A 25,055-nucleotide genomic window follows, 5' to 3' on the forward strand; every position below is an offset into this window, starting at 1 on the left:
GCGTCAGTTCATTGAAGTATGAATCTTCAAAGAGTGAAAGACGAATTGTTCTTTATCTGTAAGGAGTGATTCCGAAGTAGTTCATGACGATTACAGTGCCATTCATCAACCAGCATTTGGCCCGTCCTTCAAAGGTGTTTGTGTCAAATAGATACTAGAGTCAATGTATTATGCTTGTGCGAGTGAATGAGCAAGTAAATGCATATATTTCTAGAGTAGTTGTATAGAGTCCTGCAGACTATCACACGTCAGTTAAAACCACGGATTGAACCACAGTTCAGACGAGCATTTCGTCGCTAAAATCAGATAAAGCGATAATTCAGTCGAGTGAAATACAGCAAAATGTGCCATCATTCGCAGTCGTTGTGACTAGCATGAATAACCCTATTTTGTGCCAGCGTCACATTATACTCGTCAGAATTATCTACGACTGGTATTCTATAAAAAGAGAGAAAAAGCAAATAGCTTCGAACACATCCTTGGTGTGAGCAAATCAGGCAAACACGGATGTCAGTTATGGCATCTCCGCAGCGAACGGCTGGATTTCCGTTGACAAACATTGATTTAACAGCTGCACACATTCTGCTCCCCATAATCTTATTCTTCAAGCAAATCATAATCTTGGAGATTTTTGAAAAATGTAATGCAATTTAAAAAGTCGCCAAGGACGTACACAACCGTTGCACGTATGCTGACAAGATGACCATGTCGTCAATAGTTTCCTGGTCCAGCTTGTTTTAGGAACGAAATCAACAACAAAGGTCTGACAGCAGTGGTGATTTATCATTAATTCCAAAAGAAATGTTTCACTGAGAACAGTAGTAAGAGGCTAAACCCGGAAACCGTGTATACTGTTTTCGTTTCCATACATAAATAATGGTATTCAGCCAAAAGTGAAAACAATTTTGTCAAGAATGAAACTTTTAACAAGAAATAGGAAAGTATCAGTCATTGCGCATTTCAACGTTTGCACTGTAACTAAGTAAATTTAAATTCTTTAAAGGCGAGGTATATCATCCGTATTCCGTATCCGTGATTCCTACAGAAGTAGGTCAACATTTTCACAGACCCAGTTCATTCCCCAGCTGATAGAAGCCATTGTCTAGCAAACAGTTTGCTGTTTGGTGTGTATCTGAAATCATATAGTGCTCATAATTTTACTCATACACCAGTTTTCAACAGCTTCATTTGGTCATACTAGCTACTCCTGCCTTTCACTAAATTTAAGTGAATGAGTTTGCTTTTGAAACGTGATTGTTGTTATGACTGGATATAGCAACGATGCGTATTTTCCATCGAAATGTAACTATTACTGTTTCAATCACGGATCTAATATTATGAAGATCTAATGAATTACTGATAGTAAAGTTCGTTTTGTGCACGGTTAGTTCACGCGTACTCAATGTTTGGTACTGCGTGTAAATTCCCCTGATACATAGTGTAACCATAAATGTACTACAGGTAGAAATATCCCTTATCTTTCTCCTGCTGTGTCAATACTAAGAAGAAATATTGTTGTACTTCGCACTAAGCTGTGTTATTTTGGCCATTGGTGGCAAATGTTGTGACATGAAGACCTGCAATCATTAAATTATACTGCCTTGGCGTTGGGACCAAGTACTCGGTAAAAAGCAATTACGTGCAACTATTTGGACTGCGTCAAGAGATCCCCTATTCTAATCCTTGAATCAAGTGGGTACAAATCCACCTTGACGAAAACAAAGTTATTTGCTTAAGAACTAATTTAGGAGAATAAACTTTTTCTTCATTTTGATCGATCTGCCCTCATTGTAGACTTGAGATCGATAGAACTGAAATCAGCCTGAATGACAATAGGTGCCCAAGCACGTCACACAAATTGAAGAGACAGTGTTTTTTATTCAAACAAAGAAAGATGTGCATTACAAACATTTTGAAAGCATTCCTTGACATAAGTTAAGCACACACATGAATAGAGCAGGGAGACCGCGTCCTGTTCTATGCTTGGCGTTCGTGTCTTCAGTACAACCTGTGACTTTCTACATCTTTTTAAAGAGTTCGTGGAAGATATCTTCAGGCATATTTGAACAATCTACATATTAAAGACGCCCCGTATTCCCCTCCGCAAAAAGAAATATTTTGTGTTATTTTGTAAGTAAATTTAATACATATTACTGATAACACTTGTACATGCGTCATTGTGCACTTGGTGATTGTGAAGGAGGATGAGTTCTTGGTATGGGACTCACACAATACATATGGTATATATTTTACAGCAATTTTAGGAGCTTGTTGTAATGAAAGTCCATGGAACACCTTGGCTGCAGATGAATCGTGAAATGTCAAAATAGCCATTGCAAATAAAATAATGTTGTGATATAATACCTTCTCATCAAATCGGCAAAACTTTTCTTAATCATATATTCTGCACTGATAAGCAAAAACACCTATCGTGAGTGTTATTGACACAATAATTGGTTGAAAGTATTTCCAATTAAACGTGTGTATCTAATTTCATTTTATTTAACTTGTCTTTCGGTTCTCTTTGAATTATATTGTTCTGATTTCTTGGGTAAACAGAAAACAAATGTCATGTTTGTCATGTACGGTATGGGAATCAATATCCCTATGATCCTGAGTTTCACAGAAGGACGTTGAGTGGCATGTTTTTACCAGCTTCATGCCATCCTCACTAGACTCCATCAGACTGAATCCTTTCAGTTAAAAGTGTGGTTTTCCAAAATGTGGTCTGTTCTTGCAATCCAATAATATCACAAGAAAGGTCTAAAGTATTATCCGTTTGTGATATTCAACCATTGCATGACACTGGCTTATGTGCTATATTAAGCATCAGAATCGTGTTTCCTTCACGAGATAATTCACATCACGGGGCTATTTCATCAAAAGCTATTTCCATAAGCGGTCAGAATAATTAATTTAAATAGTTTCACTTCTTTACTTGGAGTGGTTGTGGAGGATCGAGTTCACACTCTGAGTGCATTGTTGAACAGGCAAGGCTTCCATAATAAGCCTTAAAATGACGGCGAAACTGACGGCTAGTGGCACAGTAGATAAATACATTACACGCATGATGAGACAGGGCAATCTCTTCCACAATCTTTCTACTAGCAAAGTAGGAGAAATAGCTCTGCCACGTACAGTCATTGCCCATATCATCAAGGGGCATGGATTGACCAAGCTTAACACTGGTTTGAAGAGCATACACAATGGTGACTGGGAGCTTGGTAAAGATGAGATAGAATGAAATCCAGAGAAGTGTAACTGTGGTTGCAGTACATCGAACGTTAGCTGTTCGGTGGTCGGAGTCACTAACATAAAGTTTCCCCACACTCTTAATCTGTCTCAGTACACAGATATTAAGAACAAGGACAATTATTGGCACCAAGGCGAACATTACCATCTCCGTTGTCCAGTTCCATACTATGTAGAACTTACTACTATTTTGATAGTCGTCGTTTTCGCGAGCCTGGCATTCCTCTGTGTTCGGCCCGATGTGCCAGAAGTAGCCCTGTGGCAATGACAACACAAATGAAGCCACCAAGACCAAGACAATAACCTTTGGGGAACGCGACGACCGCGAAAATCTTTCACACTCAAATGGATGACATACAGAGAGAAACCTTTCAACTGTGAACGCTAACACAAGCAGCATACATATGTATTGTGTTGCTATGTAAAGAACGTTCCAAACTTGGCACCATCCTTGTAAATCCAGGGCCCCGCGGTGCCATGGGTATTGTAGTTCGTAAAATATGTGTAAAATAAGAAAGGTGATGTCTGCAATCGCCAGCGCTGTTAGGTACGATGCTGATGTGTTGCATTTACGCATTCGACGGAGAAGCCACACCTTAGCTGAAACAATGTTTCCGATAATTCCAATGGCACACCACACAGGGGTAACATATTTGTCGATATCAAGCGCAAAAGGAACGTATGCACGTAATACTAATGACAGATCATCCCATCGGTTGATTTCAACTGCTGTAGGTGACGACACGGTGCTGTTGTTTGAAATGTTGTAGACGATGGTGGCCATATTCTGAAACAAAAATAAAAATGAAAAATATTATACACGAAATTAGAGCCAATTTATCGACATTCATTAATTTTCTAATACCATACCTTTCAAAAACGTAGGAGATATTCGATTTGCAAGATTGATAAAATGCAAATGATGAAGCTAAGGAAGAGACAGGTGATGATGATGATGATGATGATGATGATGATGATGATAAGCACCTGGTATCTGATTTGCCAGTTCAGTGTCAACTCAACATTTCTAAAATGAATATGTTCGTATACTAATCATGTACATTATAAGTTCTTCACGAGGAGCTGATGTTCTCTCCATGTTTGTTTATTTTCTGGCGAAGGGGAACATAAAGGGATATCGAGGGTACATCAACCCATGGGTCACGAGGGACCAGTGAACAACGGGTGTATCTTACCGAACACCTCAATGATAATTTTGACTTGTTTAAAGCACAGGTACAAACTGTTTTGCAGCCCTTCCTGCCATCAATTTGCATTCGCAAAACATCGGTAATTTCCGTACATAATACGTAATTCAAAATTATTCTAAATAAAGCATTACTACCACGAAGTGGCAAATGAGGTCGGCATTCCCAGAGGGGCACATCCAAAATATTACTTTTTTTGTTAGCGGGGTGCATACAATAATAGAAGAGCGCTCAGCCATCTCAGAAAACGACATATATGTGTGATGTAGGATAACCATACATAATCCAGCCATGCTATATTAACACAACATCTGCTCATCTTAGTTTGTTAAACTACCTTGTGCTTTGAAGGGGTTCTTTTCCTACGAATGTGTATGTACGATTTCCATCTGCACTCGCGACAGCGTAGCATAGGACAAGTGTATGAATTTTATGTTCACTTAGCTGTGCGTCCAGATAAGGGAGCAGGAGTGACTAATACATACTATCCTCAATCTGCCAGATGCATGATAATGTATTCCATTTGTTTACATGAGACGTATTTGACTTGCTACAAATTCATCAATACTTGTCATAGTCATCGTTCGGGAATCACTTGAACTGCCAGAGATCGTCACCTTTTGCTACAAAAATATTGATATATGTGCTTGCCATAAAAACAGAAACGCCATCTTTATGTGCTCCATTCCCCATTAAGATGACAGTAAGAATGGAGTTATGGTCATAGTAATGGCCTCGTTGATGTTGATCGATATCCCTGACCCATAGTTCCAGTAAACATATGACAACGAAATTTAGCACGGAATCGTTCACATCTCCATGTCAAATCGCAATGGGCGTCACGTGCTTGTTAAACTAAGAAAGAACAGGACAGGACAACATGGTAAAGTATATATACGACCCCCCATGTTGGGGAAAGGTAATATATTCACGGTGTCCAGTATGCTCAGCATGTGTAGAAATCTGGATTGGTTGGCTCAGTCAGGCGATGTGATTTAACTGAATGCGTATTGATTGTTCTTCATAATGCTTCCAGTCTGTGATCTCGCTTAGGAGGAGATATTACTCAATGCTTACCGTGATATAACCCGACCATTCATTCAGTCAAAGGTACCGACACGTCAGCACTAATGGCGTTTATCAGATCAACACAGGACATGTAATAATTAACTCTTTATCAGTGGACAAGCCACTTAGACAATAAATGTAACTGAAGATACGTATCTATTGAGTTTATATCAAACTCGTTTATCAAGATGACAATGATACGACCCGTGAAGATCCGGGTTAGTTCCCAGGTTTGTCGTACGATGCGACTGACGGAATCGGGTGCTCAGATTTGCTGACGTGTTGACATATGGCATCGAATCCCAATTGTGTACATCGACGTTCTAGCTCTCAATCATTACATTCTCCATCATAATGGATAAGTATTTTTCAGTTAAAATAATTTAGTACCTTTTCAACACAGTTAGCTCTCATTTAATCATTGGCTTTTTAAAGGAAATTGATTTCTGGGTGGAATTATGAGTAATATGTTCTGTAAATAGATGTATTTTAATGATTGGTAGTTTAGATTAGTAACTTAAATTGTCAGTGGCTGTACCCTCAAAGGGGTTGAAGTGTTGTAAACTTATTGTCCTCCTGAGAGGGTACGTAAGTCCCAAAACGTTCAAAGTCAGTGTGAACATACCAGGATTTTTAAGCGTAGTGTTTTTGTTATTTCAATTTTTGGTCAAATTTCTTACAATCGCCAGCGGCTGAGGGATGGTGTAAATCCAACTAGGGTCAATGCAGGTAGCAAAGATACTGTAAGTCCCCATGGTACCTAGTGTGGTGATTAACCTTCAGCTGTTGGCGATTTATAGCCTGTTTTTTGTATTGTATTGCCCATAGAGTGATACCAGTTTTAACTTTCAACGCTAGTTTCAATGCTACTTGTGATATTCTAGTTGTTTTACTGCCCTTGGTTGACAGGTTTTATAACATACATATAGTTATTTTAATTGTTAAATGTTCTCGTCACGATAAGGCTGAGATATTGCCGATGTGACGTTAAATATTAACTCACTTACTCACTCAATCACTAGATTGTCTTGTTCGGACTAGATTGTTTAGTGACCGTCGCCATATAGCGGGATTATTGCTGAGTGTGGTGTTAAGCAAGAAACAGTCAATGCTAACAATACCGCACAGAACGTTTAAAAAATCATCTCTATATATTTATGACATAAGGAGTATTGATGTGAAAGTACAATCTCATCGTAACCAATGTTGGCTTCCATGAAAATAATGCCAGTCAAACACACAACGATGATTTACAAATATACTGTGTTTCTACCAGGGGCTCCAACACAGCGTTGGTCTTGAATCCTGTTTCCCGATTAACAAACCATTATCGGTGAAATATATAAACACAGCATAACAACGTATCTGAAATTGGTCATTTCCCAGTACAAATACATGTGTTGTTCTTCTAAATGATGGTTTGAACGTGTTGTTGGACAGAATGAGGTAATAATATTCATTAACACGTGTACATGTTACAGTCAGAATCGTACAGGTGCGGTGGGTAGCATCGTGGTTAAGGCATTTGCTCGTCACGCCGAGAGCACTGGTTCGATTCTCCATATGGGCACTATGTGTGACGACCGTTGCTGGTGATAGTACTAGAATATTGCTAAACGCGTCAGAAATCATACTCAGTCACTCAGACTTAGTTTTAGCTATTAATCTACCATTGGTATGGGAAGGGATGCGTAGCTCATATTTCAACGTCAGAAAATAGACACACGGGCACAATGTGTGAAGCACATTGCTGATGTCCTCTGTCGTGAAACTTACCATCTTACTCACCAACTCCCGAGTGACATTCCTACCTCATATCTGTACGTTGATGTTCATGATGACAGTGACTTTATTCCATGTGGTCCAGTGTGTATTGTCAATCTGAATACAACTGGTGTGCGATGTTAACATCAACAAGAAACGTAAACCTGCATATGTTTTGCCGTCGTTCGATGTTCTTAGTTGAATTCATTTAGTACCCCAGTAACCAATGCCGCACGATTCGCAGTGATAGTGTCATTCTACGACTCATCAGTTAATAGAACTATACAACAATATTTGCTCAGCTCTAGATAGACGTGAAGACTATTGCATGGTTTGTTGTGATGTTTCAAAGGCCTTTGACAGAGTATGGCACAGAGGATTACTGCATAAATTAATTAGCTACGGCATATGTGAAGAATTACTTAAGTGGATTCAGTGTTACATCAGTGGTAGAACTCAAAAGGTGTTTTGAAATGGTTCATTATCAAACCCCGAATCTCTTGCAGCGGGGGCACCCAAGGGATCAGTCCTCGGCCCCTTTCTGTTTATAGTATACGTTAATGATATTGCCGATGAACTAGACTGTGCTGCACGCTTGTTTGCCGATGATACATCGATGGGATTTTCATCTATCAATCACAGGCTTATGCAAGATACACTCAATAGGAATCTAGAAATTGGATCGTGTTGGGCAAAACGTTGGCTTGTGACACACAATCCCAACAAAACAGAAGCTTTACTTTTCAGTCTTAAGAATAACAAAGCAGTTCTGAATTTAGAATTTCAAAATCAATGTGTTCGATTCGAAAACTCTCACAAACATCTCGGAGTAATACTTTCTTCTGATTGTAAATGGAATGCTCATATTGAAAATATTGTGAGGAAAACGTCCTTGATGGTTTCATCAATGAGAAAATTAAAGTTCACGTTAAACAGAGACACTCTAAATAAAATTTATGTTGTATTTATAAGACCACATCTTGAATATGCTTGTGAATTGTGGGATGGTTGTTCGGTCGATTTAACTGATAAAATTGAAAAAGTTCAGTTTGAGGCCGCGAGGATAGTTACTGGTTTACCAAAGTATGCCACTAGAGAATCTCTGTTACGTGAAACAGGTTGGCAATTGTTAAAAGAGGGAAGAACATTTCGAAAACTGTCTTTATTCTATAACATCTACAACAAGAAGGCTCCAGCCTACCTTTATGATCTTTTGCCTCAAACTGTTGAATCTAAGACAAATTATAATCTTAGAAACATTCGTGATCTTTCCCTGTCTTATTCCCGCACACGTCTCTACAATCAATCGTTTTTTCCATCATCTTCACAAATTTGGAATAATCTCCCCTTATATGTTAGAGAATCAGACTCACTTAAAAGTTTTAAATCGCATATAAGCTCACATATGTCAAAAGCACCAGGATATTTCTCATTTGGTAACAGGAAACTCAACGTAATTCAAACCCAGCTAAGATACTCAAAAAGTGGATTAAATGATGATCTTTGCAGAAATGGTCTTACAGAGAGCTCTGAATGTAAGTGTAAATTTACCTGTGAAACCCCTCATCATTATTTTATGAAATGTACTTTATATTCTAATATCAGACAACAACTGTTTCAGAACATAAACAGAATTTGTAGCAATAGAGTACCAGCAAACCTACACTTATTATTACATGGCAGTGCAGATCTTCCGTACCGTGATAATATCCAGATTTTTAAAGAAGTTCAAAAATATATATTAAAATCTAAAAGGTTCAGTGATTGGATATAATGTTACTCATGTAAGGAAATGATGTATTCCCTATAAGTATTTGTTTTATATGGCTTATTCTCCTTTTCTATATATCTTTCTATTCCTGTACATAGTTTGTTTCACTTCATGCATGTAAGCATTGTATATAGGAGAGGGTTTCACTAAGTTGGGATAACTTGTACCCAATCCATTCTCTGGAATAAATATGTTTAAAAGAAAGTGATAGTGTCCAGGTTTATCAATACACCCTGGCTTTTCTCGTAAGTATCAGACTTTACCCGTATACCAAACTGACACGCCCTGATGTAACTGGAACATCCTTCAAATCTAGTATAGCCAACAGACAGTGTGCAAACACGCTCATTCAGGCCAAACTCAGATGATAAGTTCGTTGCCATACGTTTTTATGTGCCTCCATGTTATAATTTATTTATATGATTAAAAATATTTACGTTGTGTCGTCAGTTGCAGAGGCAGTGGGGTAACCTAGTGGTTAAAGTACAATGTATGAAGTCCAGGTCTGGTGTTCTGGGACATTTCTGGAACATTGCTAAAAGCGGCGTAGAACCATACTCACCCACTCATCATATGCGTTGCTTATCTTGCACATTAGAAAACTGCTGGACAAAAGTCACATGATCATATTCAGATCTGTCTGTAATAGAGAGAGTGACCAAAACTTTACTTAATGTCTGTGGAACACTTTATCCTTCCAATATTGAAGTCAACTTAACCGTATGTCAAGCATCATCCCTGTATCTAGATCTTTCGGTGTATTTTTTACAATGTTATGCCAATATGTCAAACAGCGACATACCCGCCATAAGTTGTGTGATAAAGTTTGGGATAAGAAGGCCTAATTTAAAGTTGACAAATGGTCGTGTGGCATACCGAGGTGCACTTTTGCAAATGACGCACGGTGACGCAAATACCCGATGCATCTCCCCATTTTCACATTCTTTAGCATTAAATGTTCAAGCTATAATTCTAGTAAACGACGAAATAGCCATGCGTGTGTTATGATGACTTGTGTTTAATTAAAGTCCCGTTTTGCAAAAAAAAAAAGTATGGTTGCCAGGAGCCTGGCTAAAAACCGAGGCCTCTGCTCTTGTGATGAATCCGCAGGTACTGAGAGTTATGTTTGAGACAGCCACAAGCTATAATATACGCATGTCTCTCCGGTCGTGCGATAATTAGACCTGGCTTGTACAAGATGTAAATATTCTTTGAATGTTCCGCCTTTCCATCAAACTGACTGGAAATCAATCATAGCGTCTAATAGCTAGCTATGCGCATGGTTCCTTTTAGAAGCATTGGAAATCTATGATGAATGCTGTATTTGCATCAGCTTGATGATACATCTAAAGTTACTGCTTTTTATGAAACAAGTGCACGTTGAAAGGAAGAGTTTTACTTGGGCACTATCCATTTGCATTTATTGGAGTTGCCTGGGACTTGTGTAAAAGTAAATTTCTTTTAAGAACAGTGTAATTGCACGTCTTCTGATTGATTATCTGGCTTCTTCCTGAAAGTGTTTCTTCTATTATGTTTTGGGTTAAGATGTATTAGGATAGACCTAAACAGTATGTCGCTAACCTACGGGAGTGAAGTTGGTTTAACTCTGCCTTGAACGATTTTCCTGCTATATCAGCTTTGTATCCTACGAAAAGAATTTTACTGCTTTTTCAAGGATCTTTCTATTTGTATAAACGACCCATCCGTGATTCGAACCCGCGAAAGTACTATAGGGGTCAATGAAAAGCCTGGACCTAGATTGTGAAGATTTCCTAGTGTTAAGATAGTCGTAAGTGTCATTCATTAACAATAACTTATGAACAACAACTTATGACTATCTTAGCGGTAGGGAGCATCGAAGATCGAGGCCAAGGATTGTATCAAACCAACACATAGACATTGGTACCCTAAACACTAGGTGAGAACATATTATAGCTCCTACGGATTTTCACACCGAATCGTGCCTTTTCTAAAACACACAGTGTCAGGAGGGATGTATTCTTGGTAGGAAACCCGGGAACTCTCACAGCATCAATCAAGATTGGGAGTGGTCAAACCAATGGAACCAAGGCCACTAGGGAGACGTAAAGCTTAGTACTTGGTGTGGAAGCGTGATATTTCTTTAAAAGTTTTGAAATAATTACAGGGACCAGAGGCTTCAGTAAGGCAAATAATGTGATAACATTTGTGACGCCCTCTAAATATTCTAGAACGTGCATGATTAACCTTGGAGTCAAAGACACGCGTGGTGAAGGATCTAGCTACGCCTTCACGTCGCTAGGATACCGTGTTAGTACCAACTCTGGCCATCAACTGATAAGGTGCTGGAGAGTGCCATATATATCGTACATTTCAAATTTACATTATGATGCAAGCTGATGGTCTAACTGGTTCCAGTGGGAAGAGACGTTCGGAGCTGGAAACAGAAACTCACAGATACTTTTCTAGCCATCCCAGTGATTGAATCTGAAGCGTTTCCTGTTTTGCCAACGCGGTGCACATAAATCTGCAGCAAAGGTTCCGAGAGCCTTCTCTTAAAAGACCCTTACTGTGTGAATATGCCACTTTGCTTGGTTGACTCTCTTCTCTAGACCGTCTAGTGATTCAGAACATTAACAAAACCAGCACTGACATTTAGAGTATGTTCAGTATCCTTCGCTCTCTTGCGTAAACCATTCACGGTCATAGTTGCATCAGTATCTTTGGCCTCCTTTGAAAGAGTATCATCAGACAACTAAAATGTATGTGAAAGTACACTATCACAATCTGTAATTTAGATCCTCTACGTTAATCAAACCACGCCCTGTGGTTTCAACTGACAAAACCCAAGCGATAGAGGGAAGACTGAGGATGCTGGGCTGTGTGGTCTGACTTGACTCTTCGTATGAGGTTACCAATACCCTATATGTCATGTTTCCTTCACGCAAACACACAAAGAATATGAAACGACGGACTGAACGTTATTGGTGGTCGTGACGTTATTGAGAGCTTTCATTTCTCATTTTCTACAGTCTACATACGTATTATACCCGTGTCCTATATGCTAGCAGTTTGTCGTTAGTCCCCTTCAGTGCGTTCATTGCCGCCCTTCCAGTAATAACTCGTTCCCCACAAGTAAGTAGAATTGGTTATAACTGACACAATGTATCAATGATAACAAGCATCAATATCATAATAGCAATAGTAATATGGCTAGCACATATACAGGCAGTGGATTTTATCATAGCAATAGGTTAGTCGTTTTAACACAATGTTGTCACTAAAGTACTTACGGGGAAGAGGTACCGTATCAAGTGTTAGAACGCAGTTCATGTTGTAGTGACGTTATGGTTTTCGACAATAATGGATGCTTTCAAGACGCAATTCCAGTGTGCCTCGAAGCAACTAGATCGATAGGACCTCAAATTTAATCTGGAACATTTTACACATCCACTCAAAACTTCCCCAAAGCTATTCCCATTCATTATAATTAAATTTTTATTGTGATATTTATCTGTTTCTATTCCGCCTTAACGCCTTATCAAATGCTGAAAACTCATTAAATTGTAATAGCACCAGTTAAAACGTCAGGCGATATCCTTGGGAAAGTGGGCGTAAAAACAGCAGGTCAAAACACCATGCTCAGCTGGAATCAGGAGGTAGCAGACACGAAATGCTCAAGGTGATTCCTTAAATAAATATTCACGAATAATCCGGCTTTGTACGTAAATGAGTGACCAGTCTAAATCAAGCTTTATTGACGTCTCGCTTCAGATGTGCAATTATCTCACATAAGACCTGATTAATTAGTCACGTAGGGAAGTTATTACGAAAGATCTTTGTGTGTCATTATGTTGCGAAAGCCGGAATGAGAAATTCCGTCTGCTCCTTTCTTAGTAACAAAATATTTAAAAAATAATTAATAATGATAATACAGCTGATATTTGAAGTGCGCCTATATCCAAACATTTGCTCAAAGGCGCAGGTCAATGGCTCGTTTGAACAGGAGGGTCTTCGTTCACTTTGAAGTATCTCACAATCATTGATTTGCTGGATATTTGGCGGGAGTTCATTTCAGAGTGCAGGGCCTGCTTTGACAAAACTCCTGCCACCCTAGAGTGTTGTCTTTGTTTTTTGGAACATTTAGCGTTTGAAAAGAGGCTGACCGCAGCGTCTCTGACGTTGGTATCTGGTTAAAGCTGTTCCAGATACAGAGGGGCGAGACCGTAAAGATGCAACCGTAAATGCAAACATCGGTAATTTGCAAACAATCCGATGGAACTGGAAGCCAGGGTAGGTTGTGAAACTTCACACAATATTTCTGGGAGGAATGAAAGGGTGCTTATATTGCTAATTTATGTGTTCGTTGTAATAAATAAATACATAGTCACATCGACAGTATTACACCCTATCGTTACTAAAATAGTTGTACATTCATGATGAATACACAAAAACATATTGACTAGGGACAGTAACACCAGTTAGTATAACACAGTAACAATAATGAAAACTAACACCTCTCTAAAATAGGATTTCAATATAAACGGTCTGAGAATCGCATACAACTGAAGGAAAATCACAATACAAGGGGCGGCTGAGTCATTTCGTTGTGTATCATAATACCCCCAGGTTAACGTTGTTAGTAAAATATGGGTCCAGTCCATTAACCGCGTGTTTATGCCACCAGATATCGTGGAGACACGTGACAAAGATGTTTCAGAGTAACACATGCGACATCTTCTGCTTATTGAGACGGGGAGCAGGTTCTATAATCATCAGTTTGAGATACTTGAGTCAAGAAAACCCCAGACCCCAGACTCCTTTAAGTAAACTTAAAGAAAGGTATGAGACAGTGTAGTCTGCTCCAAACGTTGATGACCCCCTGTAACGTAAAGTATTCAGCGCATTCCAAGATTCTTAGACTCTAAGAAGTAATCAACCGAACCAAGGTATATCCGATGCATCGAATCACACGAAGACATTTTGTCCTACTCTATAACTCTTGACCGTTTTAAACGTCCACCCTCTTTCAGTCGGCACACTCCAAGCTTTACTACAAGCCGACAGCTATATATTCTGAAATAAGTAAATTCTAATGTCGCAATTCCCACGTACTTAATACAATGCTATGGTGTCCATTCCCATCTTGCAATGTCGTTGTGCTAATTATAAACTGCCTGAAGTGTATCCTGAAGTAGGCTCTCCGCTGGGCCAACGGGCCATGTGTTATAGACCAGATCGGAAGTGGTATTAACGTCAGCAAAAGTAAATTAACCTCTAAGCGGAGAACCTTAAACTGCCATATTTGACATCAAGAGGCAATTTAACGCAGATAGTAAAAAATGTTAGGTGGAAACCTCGTTTACACGGCACGGGTCAATAACTTCTCATTGAAGATTCAGTTTAAAATTCCTCAAAGGTAGATGGGATGAAAATGCAATCGAAACACGTTTTTGATTACGAACGTTTTCCGAAGCGAGGATCTAATTTTTAATCAATGAAGTGTAATTATGGTAATAGGCCATGTGTCATTATCGATATTTGGAAATGTTCGATAAGGTTGATAAACAACGTACACAAGTATACAGAAATAACATCTGAAATATTTAAGTGAGTGAGGTGGGTTTGATGCTTTCCCTAAATGCTTTCCAGTCATATAACGGTGACCTTATTCTTGTAGAGGGCATTCTGACGTGATGTAGATTATATACTTTTACCGCTGAGGTTAAACCCTGGTCCATGGAAATGGCACAAACAAACGGACATATCGTGGAAGAGAACCTGGTTTCGAACCGACAATCACAGGCTTCTGATGTAATTACATAACTGACAACGGGACGAGGCACCTGATACCAAACGATCACCGATGCCGGCTAAACTACATTGGTACCCAGTTGACATGTGATAAATGATTTGTTCAATGATTTGTAACAAGGTTACAATCTTATTATTGGTAGTATAGATTAGTAACTCAGCTTGTTAGTGTCTGTACCCTCAAAGGGTTGAAATATCGTATTGTCCTGCGAGGGTACGTAAGTTCCGAAACATTGAAAGGACATTTAGGTTTACCAGCTATTATAAATGTAGTATTTTGTCATTTCGCCAGCTGCTGAATAGTTAATAAATCCAGCAATGGCCCGTGCAGGTAATAAACGTACCGTAAGTCCCCATGGTGCCTAGTGTGGTGAACTACTTTCAGCTGCTGGCAATCTGTTGCCAGTTTCTGTATCGAAAACTCCAAATAGTGTTGTTAGTTTTAACTTTCCACACTAGTTTTAGTTGTATTTGTGATATCTTAGTTGTTTACTCTCCTTTGGCGACAGCTTGTCATATTTAACACATATCCCATTTAAATGTCAAACTAGCTAACATGTGATATATTTATTCACAACCTTTCTTTGTAATATAGAGTTCTCATCGTTAGCTTGGAGGCTTGATCCTGAAGGGTGACTGTAAACCCTCCTGACACATGCAAATATTATTGCTGTGCAACACTACCGCTGCGAAGGTGTATTCAACGACCACGTACCACTGCATTGTTTGATGAAATATACATTGTCAGTTCAAAGGAAACCATCATTCTTTGGGGAGTAAACGTAAGAGGAAAGCGCGGTTCTTGAAAGCATCGTTATTTCAGATCATACATGCAGAGACTCAAGAAGAAACTGCGTTTGGATGGCCACTTTGAAGATGAAACGAACAAATCCGTTTTCCATTTGCTTCTTGGTATCTTCCTAGGAGTTAACACTCGTCAGATATCGTTGCTGGGCTTTTTAAAACGAACGAATGTGGTAATATTTTATCTTTATTAGACTGCCTTAGCTATTAAAGAAGACCATTCATTTTGCTATTTTTGTTTGGCGAATACTTTAAATACTCATACTAAGTCTACAATGAAGTCTTGTCACTCTCTTCATGTCACTTAAATAAGCATAGTTACATCGATCGCACTGACCCATTCGCGAAACGTAGAAACGGTATATTCAGACTGTGCATCAGTCATCCCTCAGCGTAAGAGGTTTGTAAGCCCACTTCAGTCACAGAATGTTTATGTTTACCATCGTTTTTAATCTTTCTAGGTAAATGGCTACCATTACTTACAATTGCTAGCAGCTAAAGGGAAGGTGAAAGTCCAACTAGGGAACCGTGCAGGAGGCAAAATTCCTAATTTTAGTTGTTAAGTTTTATCCTTTATCGTTCATATTGATGAATTACTGGAGTCAGTAAGACAGACTTAACATTTAAAGACATATCGGCAGAATTTCAGCAGTATCGTGACTACAAGTTGTAAATTCACCATAAATACACGTAAAGTATCAACGACGGATAGTAAAGCCAACTAGAATATCATAGTATTTTAGAAGTAAAACTAGCATCTATCTCTACAACTGGATTTCAAAATCGGGCAAAACAGCATATAAATATGGGCTTTGGATCGCCAACAGCTGAAGGTAGATCGTCATACTAAGCACCATTGGGACTTACTGTGTGTTTGCTATGAACCCTAGCAGGATTTACTCCATCCCCTCAGCAGGTCGCGATTGGAGGACGATTTAGCCAAACTTAAAATCACCAAAATACTACATTCTAAAATGTTAGTACGTTTACTTATAACTATGAAAATTTCGGGACGTACGTAACCTCTCGGGAGTATAATAGTTTGTGAGGATACATCCACCAACCTTATCATTGAGCGTATTACTGTAATTTTCATCTAGTTTACTGTCTTTCGTTGACAGAGTTTTGTAAATTACATGCATTTATCATGAAGTATTTTTAGTCAATATAGGGTAAAATGTTGCCGATGGGACTTTAAATCTTAACTCACAGACTCACTCAATGTAGAAGAATTAAATCTTAATGTTTTTCTTTCATCTGTTGCAGAAATGTACTCTTGAAATATCACCGTTTATTGATCACCATTTTAATAAAACAATTATCCACGGTGGAGTGTAGAATTTAATGTGAGTTAGATGTGATTTGCCATGACATAGAAAGACACAGTCTTAAAGTTTCCGGCGTCCTACCTATGAAATCATCATCAACCGAGAATAGTAACATTACACCGTAGTAAATCTTTGAAGAGCATTTAGAAGTGGAATGCATGCGTAAAGCAAGAAGATATCGTCCATAAGTCTTGCTTCTTGTATTACCCAAACACCGGAAAGGATATCACTGATCAGTAATGTCATAAAAATGTGAGAGAAAGACAACTTCGATAACCCTACCTTGTGTAGGGTTAACGGTTTCCTGTCGAAATGCACACTTTTTAAGGTTTTGATATTACATTATGTACACGGGAATTCATAACGCGGCATAGTACAACGTCAATCATAATCCTTTGTTGAAAATAATACTTGGAGCAGAAATGCTTCATCGGACATCTTGGTAAAGCGTATAGGTTACGTAAGAAGATGGACACCAACAGGGTTGGTTGGAACGAAAAATGAATTGCACGACGTATTTGAGAAAAGTTATATTTTATGTTTCTTGCAAACGCCTCTATGATAGACCCCGGGTTTATAGCATCGTTTATTGAATATCAGACCTTGCTAATTACAAAATTGCTGACTGTTCTACATGTGTGAATGTCAGGCTAGGTCTCGCTCTTTAACTGTGATAGCGTTATGGCATGGAAACCAAAAACTGTATCAATATTTTTCCAACGTGCGTGTTGACAGCTCCAAGAAACGCACTGGTCAACATAACCCAATAATTACAGCGTGGGCCGTACAAATCAGGAAGTAAAGTCGTTGGACAGTCTGCACTTCCGGTTACAGACAAGTGAAATAAATGGCGTCTGAATCACGTCTGTGTGGTCGAAGCGTGTGGAGAATACTCATGGTGATTAGATGCCCATCAAGACTTGATCTATTGAGTGTCTCCCAGCAGTGGCGCTGGTAAGTCGTTGGCTGTGCCTAAGATGTATGAATCTATGGGGCAAACTACTAGCAAGGGTCAGTTAATGGTTCCAAGTGTATTGATTCGATCCGGCATTGGCCCTTGACCTCGGGGATTACTGAACCGCGTTCAACACTTAATCAATGTACACGGTTCATTATCACGTTGCTAATTTGAAATCACTTTCATATTAATTTCGAATCTGTAGCAATCATGAAGTGTGATTATAGATGCATCTACTAGGAGGTTAGCGTTAAAATGCGCTGTATAAAATGAAATACATGCAAGTGATCAGTACTGAGCAGGTTTAATAGAACATGTTTGATGAATTCCTACATAGTGAAACATACGGGGTATAAAATAATAGCTCTGTCATAAGGCGCAAATGGAATGGAAGAAAATTCAAGGATTCATCATACGTCGACTCATGCGTGAGTATGGTTATTCGAGCAATATCACAGGAATAAGCTTCACAGATGGTACCCATGTGGGGAGTAAAACCCGGGCCTTCAAATCGATCAGATCTTACCACTTGCCCACCCGCCGCCCTTTTAGGTAAATAGAAAAGTATTTTCAATGGAGTGTCCGGTTGAATTAACTCTCATTATGTTTACTTTACTCGGTAAATATGTCATGCTTGTACTAACTAACGTTTGATTGGAATATGTTACTTTTGTCCATTATGCGAAAAGCAAACGGGGTGTACACATTTAAAAACGAAACATATATGAATATTAAACGTTGAGACGTGTGAACTGAAATCCAACAGAATATGACAATATACGAGCCGCAGTTACACATGTAGCGGCCGGCTTAATCGATGCAGTGCCAGGATTCGATTTCACAATCCATTTGTGGTGCCAGAGATGTTGTACTACACAGATCATATCCATATTAGCTCACTGAAGTCTCGTATATTGTTCCGAAAATATGATTTTATCACCCTTGTATAGTATGATACCAGAGACACACAGTCTAACGTACTGGTTGGTGCCGGAACCGAAATAGCAAATGCAATGTAACATTTCACCTTTTTAAAATCCTTATTGTGAAATGTCTGCGTTCAAGTGGGTTGAAGTTTAAAGACTACGATACAACCAGGACCAAGATTTTCGAACTTCACTAAGCTCTAAGACAGTCGTAGGTTAATGTTAACGTATGGCATGACTTTCTTAGCCTAAAGAGAGTTTAAAAAATCTAGGCCTAGGAACCACTTAAATGGCCAACATTAATTGTTCTTAACACTTTTAACAGATGTAGATGTAGATGAATAAAGATCACCCGTCACACAGCACAACTGTCTGTCGACATGGATTTTACATGGAGGACAAATGTGAAATGGTTATACTGAATGAATTACTGAAAATATCACGTAATCCAGGCTTTTGATGGAAACAATCGAGACTAGTATCAGGCCAGTCACCAGACTGGTCACCTTATTCCCACGCAGTTACCTACCAGTGGGCACCGATTAGAATTGTTCCAAAAATCGGAGGTGAACCTATTGCTACAGTAACTATGTAATAACATCGACTTGAAAGGACAACATATTATATGCTCCTTTTAAGAAATTACCTTGCCCTGTCCCGAAGCATACTACATTTGAAGGTCAGGGTTTGAATTGGTTTTCAGCGACCCATGCATGTTGGAAGAGGCAGCTAAGAGGATGGGGTGGTCAGTCTCGCTGACGTGGTTGACACATGTCATCGTGTCCCGAAGTGTAGATTGATGCTCATGTTGGTGTTCACTGGATTGGCACCTAACTGAAAGCGCAGTTACCAAACACAAAACCATTACTCTCTCTGCGTGTACATGAACAGATGAGCATCATTAGTACCTGACTGTGAGTAACTCACACTAATACCCAAATTTCGTATCATGCCTACTGCGGCATAAGAACAAACTTGTTGATGTCATCAAACTAGCAGTGTAGATTGGTGTAGGTATAGATACCCTGAAATCAATAAGAAACGTTTGCCGTCTTGTTCCTCTTCATAAAGAGTCCTTAATTATGATTGTGTGACTGCCGCTGGTGTCATCACCCAGCTGGGGTTAATGGCGGCATTGATTGAAAACAATGAATAATCACCTTTCTTGTCATGCTGTTTCCATCATGCTTACATGCATCAACAAGTTTACATACACTAAACCTTTGGCCAAGGTATGTCTACATGGAAGATGTAAACTAAAAGCATATTGATATTTACGTATGCCCTTTCTTGTTAATTACTGTGGTTACTTATCACTAACATAGACCTTCATGACTATAGGCCATCAGGTGGCTTAAGGGTCAAACTCGACGCAACTTGCGAAGCAGATTTGTCTCTCTTAGGCATGCTCTGGTTATGTTGGCGGGTTCTAATTTCTAGCGTAATCACTATCCCCACAAGTGAGTGACATAAACATATATGCGAAATATATGTGCATGTTATGAAGAACTTGTCGACGAAGAACAGTAAAACCACTAGACTATCACAGTTAGTATTAAAACTAGCGTGGAAACTTAAAAAATAATAGTATCACTATTTGGCCAGTACAATATAAAAACAGGCCATAGATCGCCAATAACAGAAGGTATATCACTCAAGAGACAAAAGATTTATGGCCCTAATACAGAATGCTCGCGCAGTAGACAAGCTTCACACGTAGCCTTTCGAAGAGATAGGCTCAGAGGTTGCTTTATGTCTTCGGAAAAGAATGATTCAATGCACAAAAGGCCCTTTCTCTGGTAAAAACATCTGTTGGCTCCAGTCTTCACTAGCCTCAGATAATGTTAACAGCTCCTCGGAATACCTGTCTCCAATAGAGACAATGTATATAGCTGTGTACGCAGTATTTCTGTCATTTTACTATAAGGTTAAATCTCAGTGTAACCGCAAGTGACTGAAGGGATGGTGTAAATCAAGCAAGGGTTCATGCACGTAGTAAAAGTAATGTCCCCATGGACCCTAGTATGGTGATCTACCCTCTGTTGTCGGCGATAAGTAGCCCATATTAGATGGTATTGTCTAGAGTAGTTAAAATACACTTTAGCAAGTTTTAACTTTTTGTGATACTCTATTTATTTTAAAGTCCGTCGTTGATTGATTCTTTTACTACTTGTATTTATTGTGTATCTACAACATTTCTAGTCACTATACGGCTGCAATAATGCCAATGCGACGTTAAATCTTAACTCATTCATTCGGAGTTTATAGAGGCAAGTAACTCTCCAGTCAGTCGTTTTCGGACCCGCTATATAAACATGCAAAAAATGATATGGTTTCTCGGAAGTTTGTACCCATTGACACTACATTGTAAAGCATGGAGCAAAGACCATCACTGGAAGAGAAATAACCGTTTTTTACCCACTTTAGATTAAGTGACATCAGTGAATACAATTTGTGTTCATTAACTTTCAAAACGTCTTTAGAAAATCTCTCCCCATTCAACACAGGAGGCAGAAAACCCAAAGACATTGAGAAAGGACCAAACTCGGTATATAATCTTTCTAAGACACACAGTGTGAGTAATCATGACCAGTAAACTTCAGTCCTTCAGCGGATACAAAGACGGAAGGAGGTACAGATGGAGACTTTGTAATGCTTTATACTCTATGTAACTGATGTAAAGAGGCATGCAATATTCCCCAATCAAAACAAAACAATTAAACAGCCGACCTTCACAGCCGATGAACATGATGTGACCTAAATCATGCAGTAGGAACAAACCAAAAAATTATTATAATTGGGGATCGACACATCTGTTTGTCAGATGATGGATGAAGTTGACCTATTTTGTGCAAACCGACTTATCTGCTCGTTGCATGATGGATAAGGTTGGCCTATTGTCTGGGATTAAAGTGTTTTGCGTGATTTAGGAGATTAGAAACTTCTATATCTGTTCCGTGTCATCATTCATTTTGACTTAAGCCACTCCAACAAACGGTGATTGTTGTAATTTGATATTATGTTCTTAACAGTACGTACGTCCGTGGATTAGTATGATTAAACTCGTATCATACATTTCTTTTGTGAAAATCTGTCTTGATAGAGGACTCCTGTTGAAACTACTGACGAGAAGACCTCATAGCTGGTTATGCTTTCTTTGGTACACCTCTTACTGGGATACGTTCTTGTGCCAGCATCTGTACTGTAATTAAGTCTATAAGAGCAACGTTTAGACGAAATGTTCCATGTCATATCTGTCTGAATCACGTTGCTCCTCCGGTTGTGTGAGATTGTCTCACTATCTCATATCCACTTAGGTTCTGTACGTAGATTGGCGCACACCGACTCGCCATGGCATAAATCAACAAGACTATGCAAAACACATTAGTGGTCAATGAACCACACATTTATTCATTCCACTGCAAGAAAGACGTTGTATATCCATAAAGTCTTCATCCTCGGGTGAAGTCATACATGTCAGCATGATGCCCATTACGCTGTTGACGTCGCTGTCAACGATGTTGGTTCATCAATACAGCACCCACTACAGACTGTCTGGATCGAAAATGTGCCCCATGTAGGCGTTTTGCCACCGTCTAGAATGGGCTGGTATCCAAAGTCATTCTGGTCATGATGATCTAAAGGTTGTTCACGGCGGTCCTTGGATTTCATGGTCATCTGTGGACTACCGGCCTGGGAAGGTCACATGGCGTACTTTGGTTTTTACGAAGCCTTATAAAAACTTCATAAATATCCCTGGTGAGGGTCAGGTATTTTCAGGTGATTACCGATATTGTTTTGGATCGCTACAACCGCTCACAGCATATCTCAGTGTCCCAATCACATACAAGCAAACAAACAGACTAAAACAAGAAAAACAAAAACTAAACATTAAAAAAGTTCATGATTTGTGTGGAATTCATACACATTCGTTATTTGAATATTTGAATTTGCAACAGCTCATTTCAGGTGTTACATTTCCAGTACGTATGCCAGAAACATTGCCACTTTCATCTCGTATCTCTATGCGAAATTTCATCAAACGCTATGTGTCTTTTATTACTCATTAACGAGTTAAGGACATTCTGAGAAATCGTGAGACACAGCAAAGGATTTAGATAGGGTGAATCCCAAAGCTTTCTTTTCTTCACCAGAAATACCCCAGGTTTTATCCCCCGCAACAACGAAGTTCCGTCCGTTCCGTCCGTTCATCTCCTAAACTATTCGTGCTAGCTTTTGATATATCTTGTCCGGGTCAAATCTCCCAATTTTAGCCTCATTGAACTTGGTACACATGTTCACCATAATCCCTTGACGTGCCTCTTGGGGGTAACACCAGTGTGTGAATTTTAGTGTCTGTGGTTTCCATGACAGTACGTTTGACTTTGAATTTGGCGGTGTAGTTCTTTTCCGGAGTAGGACTGTGAAACCTCACAATACTCTCCTTCCACTCTACCATATGAACACCAAACATTACCAAACTGGACTCATAGCTGCTAGACATATTCATGAAGAGTATTTTGCCATTGCTGGGGATATTGATGATTTTGTCTTCTTGCTATTATCTCGTTTGAAAACCGAGAAGACGATATTGTTTAGCGATTTTTTGAACCATGACTTTCTGTCACAGCCCAAACAAACTGGGAATCACCTGGAACGCCCCTTTTAAGAAGGCAAAACATGTGAATGGTGCTTGCTTCTGTTTTCCGGAGTTGGAATAACAACTTAAAGGCTAATCGTTAAAACCCCGATAATCTGTCTTTTTCTCCTGGTTTCAATGTGTGCCTGTAGGTTTCAACTCTTATGTCTCTGTCGACACTGAACGTCATACTTCGAACTTCCTACACATATGAGCAAAGATCTCTGTGGGAAGTATCATGCAATGATGACGTCAATATTCCTGGTATTTGGAACAGTTTACACCACAAGGAGGATGTTTTCTTCAGTTGGGTTCAGACTCCGAAACTTGATCTTTGGAGAAGAAAAATAATTAGAAACTAATTTCATCGACACAGTTGGATGGAAGTCTATTACCAGCACGTGAGCAAAGTAAAGACTTTATCTGCTCATTTACACACACACATGCACACACTGTAGATTATGTTTTCTTTGTTAGACAGGTCGTCTAACCTCTTTCCCATGCGTACGTAAGTCCCAAAATATTCGATGTAAATTTGTGTTTTCGTGTTCCAAATATATGAAACGAATTAGGATGCAGAATTAAACTGATACAGGTTTACACATAATCAAACATGTAACAAGGGGTCAGTGTGTGTGATCAAACGAAATGCAGTCTGGAAACTAAATACGAACATGTGTCCTTACTTATAGTATGATACGAGGCATTGTACTAAAGATATTACAGCCACCTACCTCATGAAATGAAGTGTCTTAAAGAATCCGTTTTGATTCCATTCTGGTAATACACTTTAGCAAGGAAACCCGTCAACAGCCTGCCGCTTGTCAATACGTCCCACCACTTCTCCTTGTATTGATTATGATATCGTCTTTCTTCGGCCGTGGCATTAACCACGGACTCCAACAAATATGAGACTGCGTCACCAAGGTCCTCTGTAAGTGATCCTCCCTCGACGTTCACTGTTTGTTATTCCTGCCTATGTTTTAAATGCTTTGGTGTTTGTCCAACCCGTAGCCTTATCTGCTGAGAAACCACCACACAGCGCTGACTGGTGGCATCGGAGATTATTAAGGGCTATTCTATAGCCTGAATGGATTATAACTCTCGGCCAATCATTGCCATGGACAAAAGTGTCTCTTTAAGTTGCTGTTACAAGGCTGTGTCATCTTAAGATCCTTCGCAACCGGCCTGATAACAAGACGAATGTTTTTCCCTACTGCTAGAACCCGAAGTTCCGTTTGCCTTGAGGAGTTATTGGTATTGAACTTAACCGTGTTTGGAGACATGTCAGTTTTTAAATGCTTCTGTCAACAATTTCTCAAGGCAAGAATTACTTGATGTATTTCGCATAGATAGATTCGATTTTGATGGGTCAACCTGATGTAATTGGTGATCGACCAACACTTTCCGGTTTACGCAAATCGATCGTGTATTCCTTTGCCATAACGCCATGTTAAAAGTGTTAAACTGGAAGAGAGTAATGACAGAGGCCATATTTAACCCAGCTGCCTTGTAATTGTGTTGCCATATAGCAGCAAATCTGG

General features: G+C 39.2%; 1 protein-coding gene across 1 annotated transcript; it reads right to left on the reverse strand.

The window, feature by feature from the left end:
* Window positions 1-2,598: 2,598 nt before the first annotated feature.
* On the reverse strand, window positions 2,599-24,285 carry LOC137277057 (probable G-protein coupled receptor B0563.6). Its single transcript, XM_067808718.1, has 2 exons — window positions 24,246-24,285; window positions 2,599-4,039 (listed from the first exon to the last, which is right to left on the reverse strand). The coding sequence occupies exon 2, from the start codon at window positions 4,034-4,036 to the stop codon at window positions 2,927-2,929; it is 1,110 nt and encodes a 369-aa protein (XP_067664819.1). The 5' UTR covers window positions 4,037-4,039; window positions 24,246-24,285; the 3' UTR covers window positions 2,599-2,926.
* Between the last annotated feature and the right edge of the window lie 770 nt (window positions 24,286-25,055).

This window comes from Haliotis asinina, chromosome 3, assembly GCF_037392515.1.
Source record: "Haliotis asinina isolate JCU_RB_2024 chromosome 3, JCU_Hal_asi_v2, whole genome shotgun sequence".
NCBI lineage: Eukaryota > Metazoa > Mollusca > Gastropoda > Lepetellida > Haliotidae > Haliotis > Haliotis asinina.

Excerpts from the sequence above, each read along its gene's own strand:
- LOC137277057 (XM_067808718.1), bottom strand. The coding sequence starts at position 4,036 with ATGGCCACCATCGTCTACAACATTTCAAACAACAGCACCGTGTCGTCA.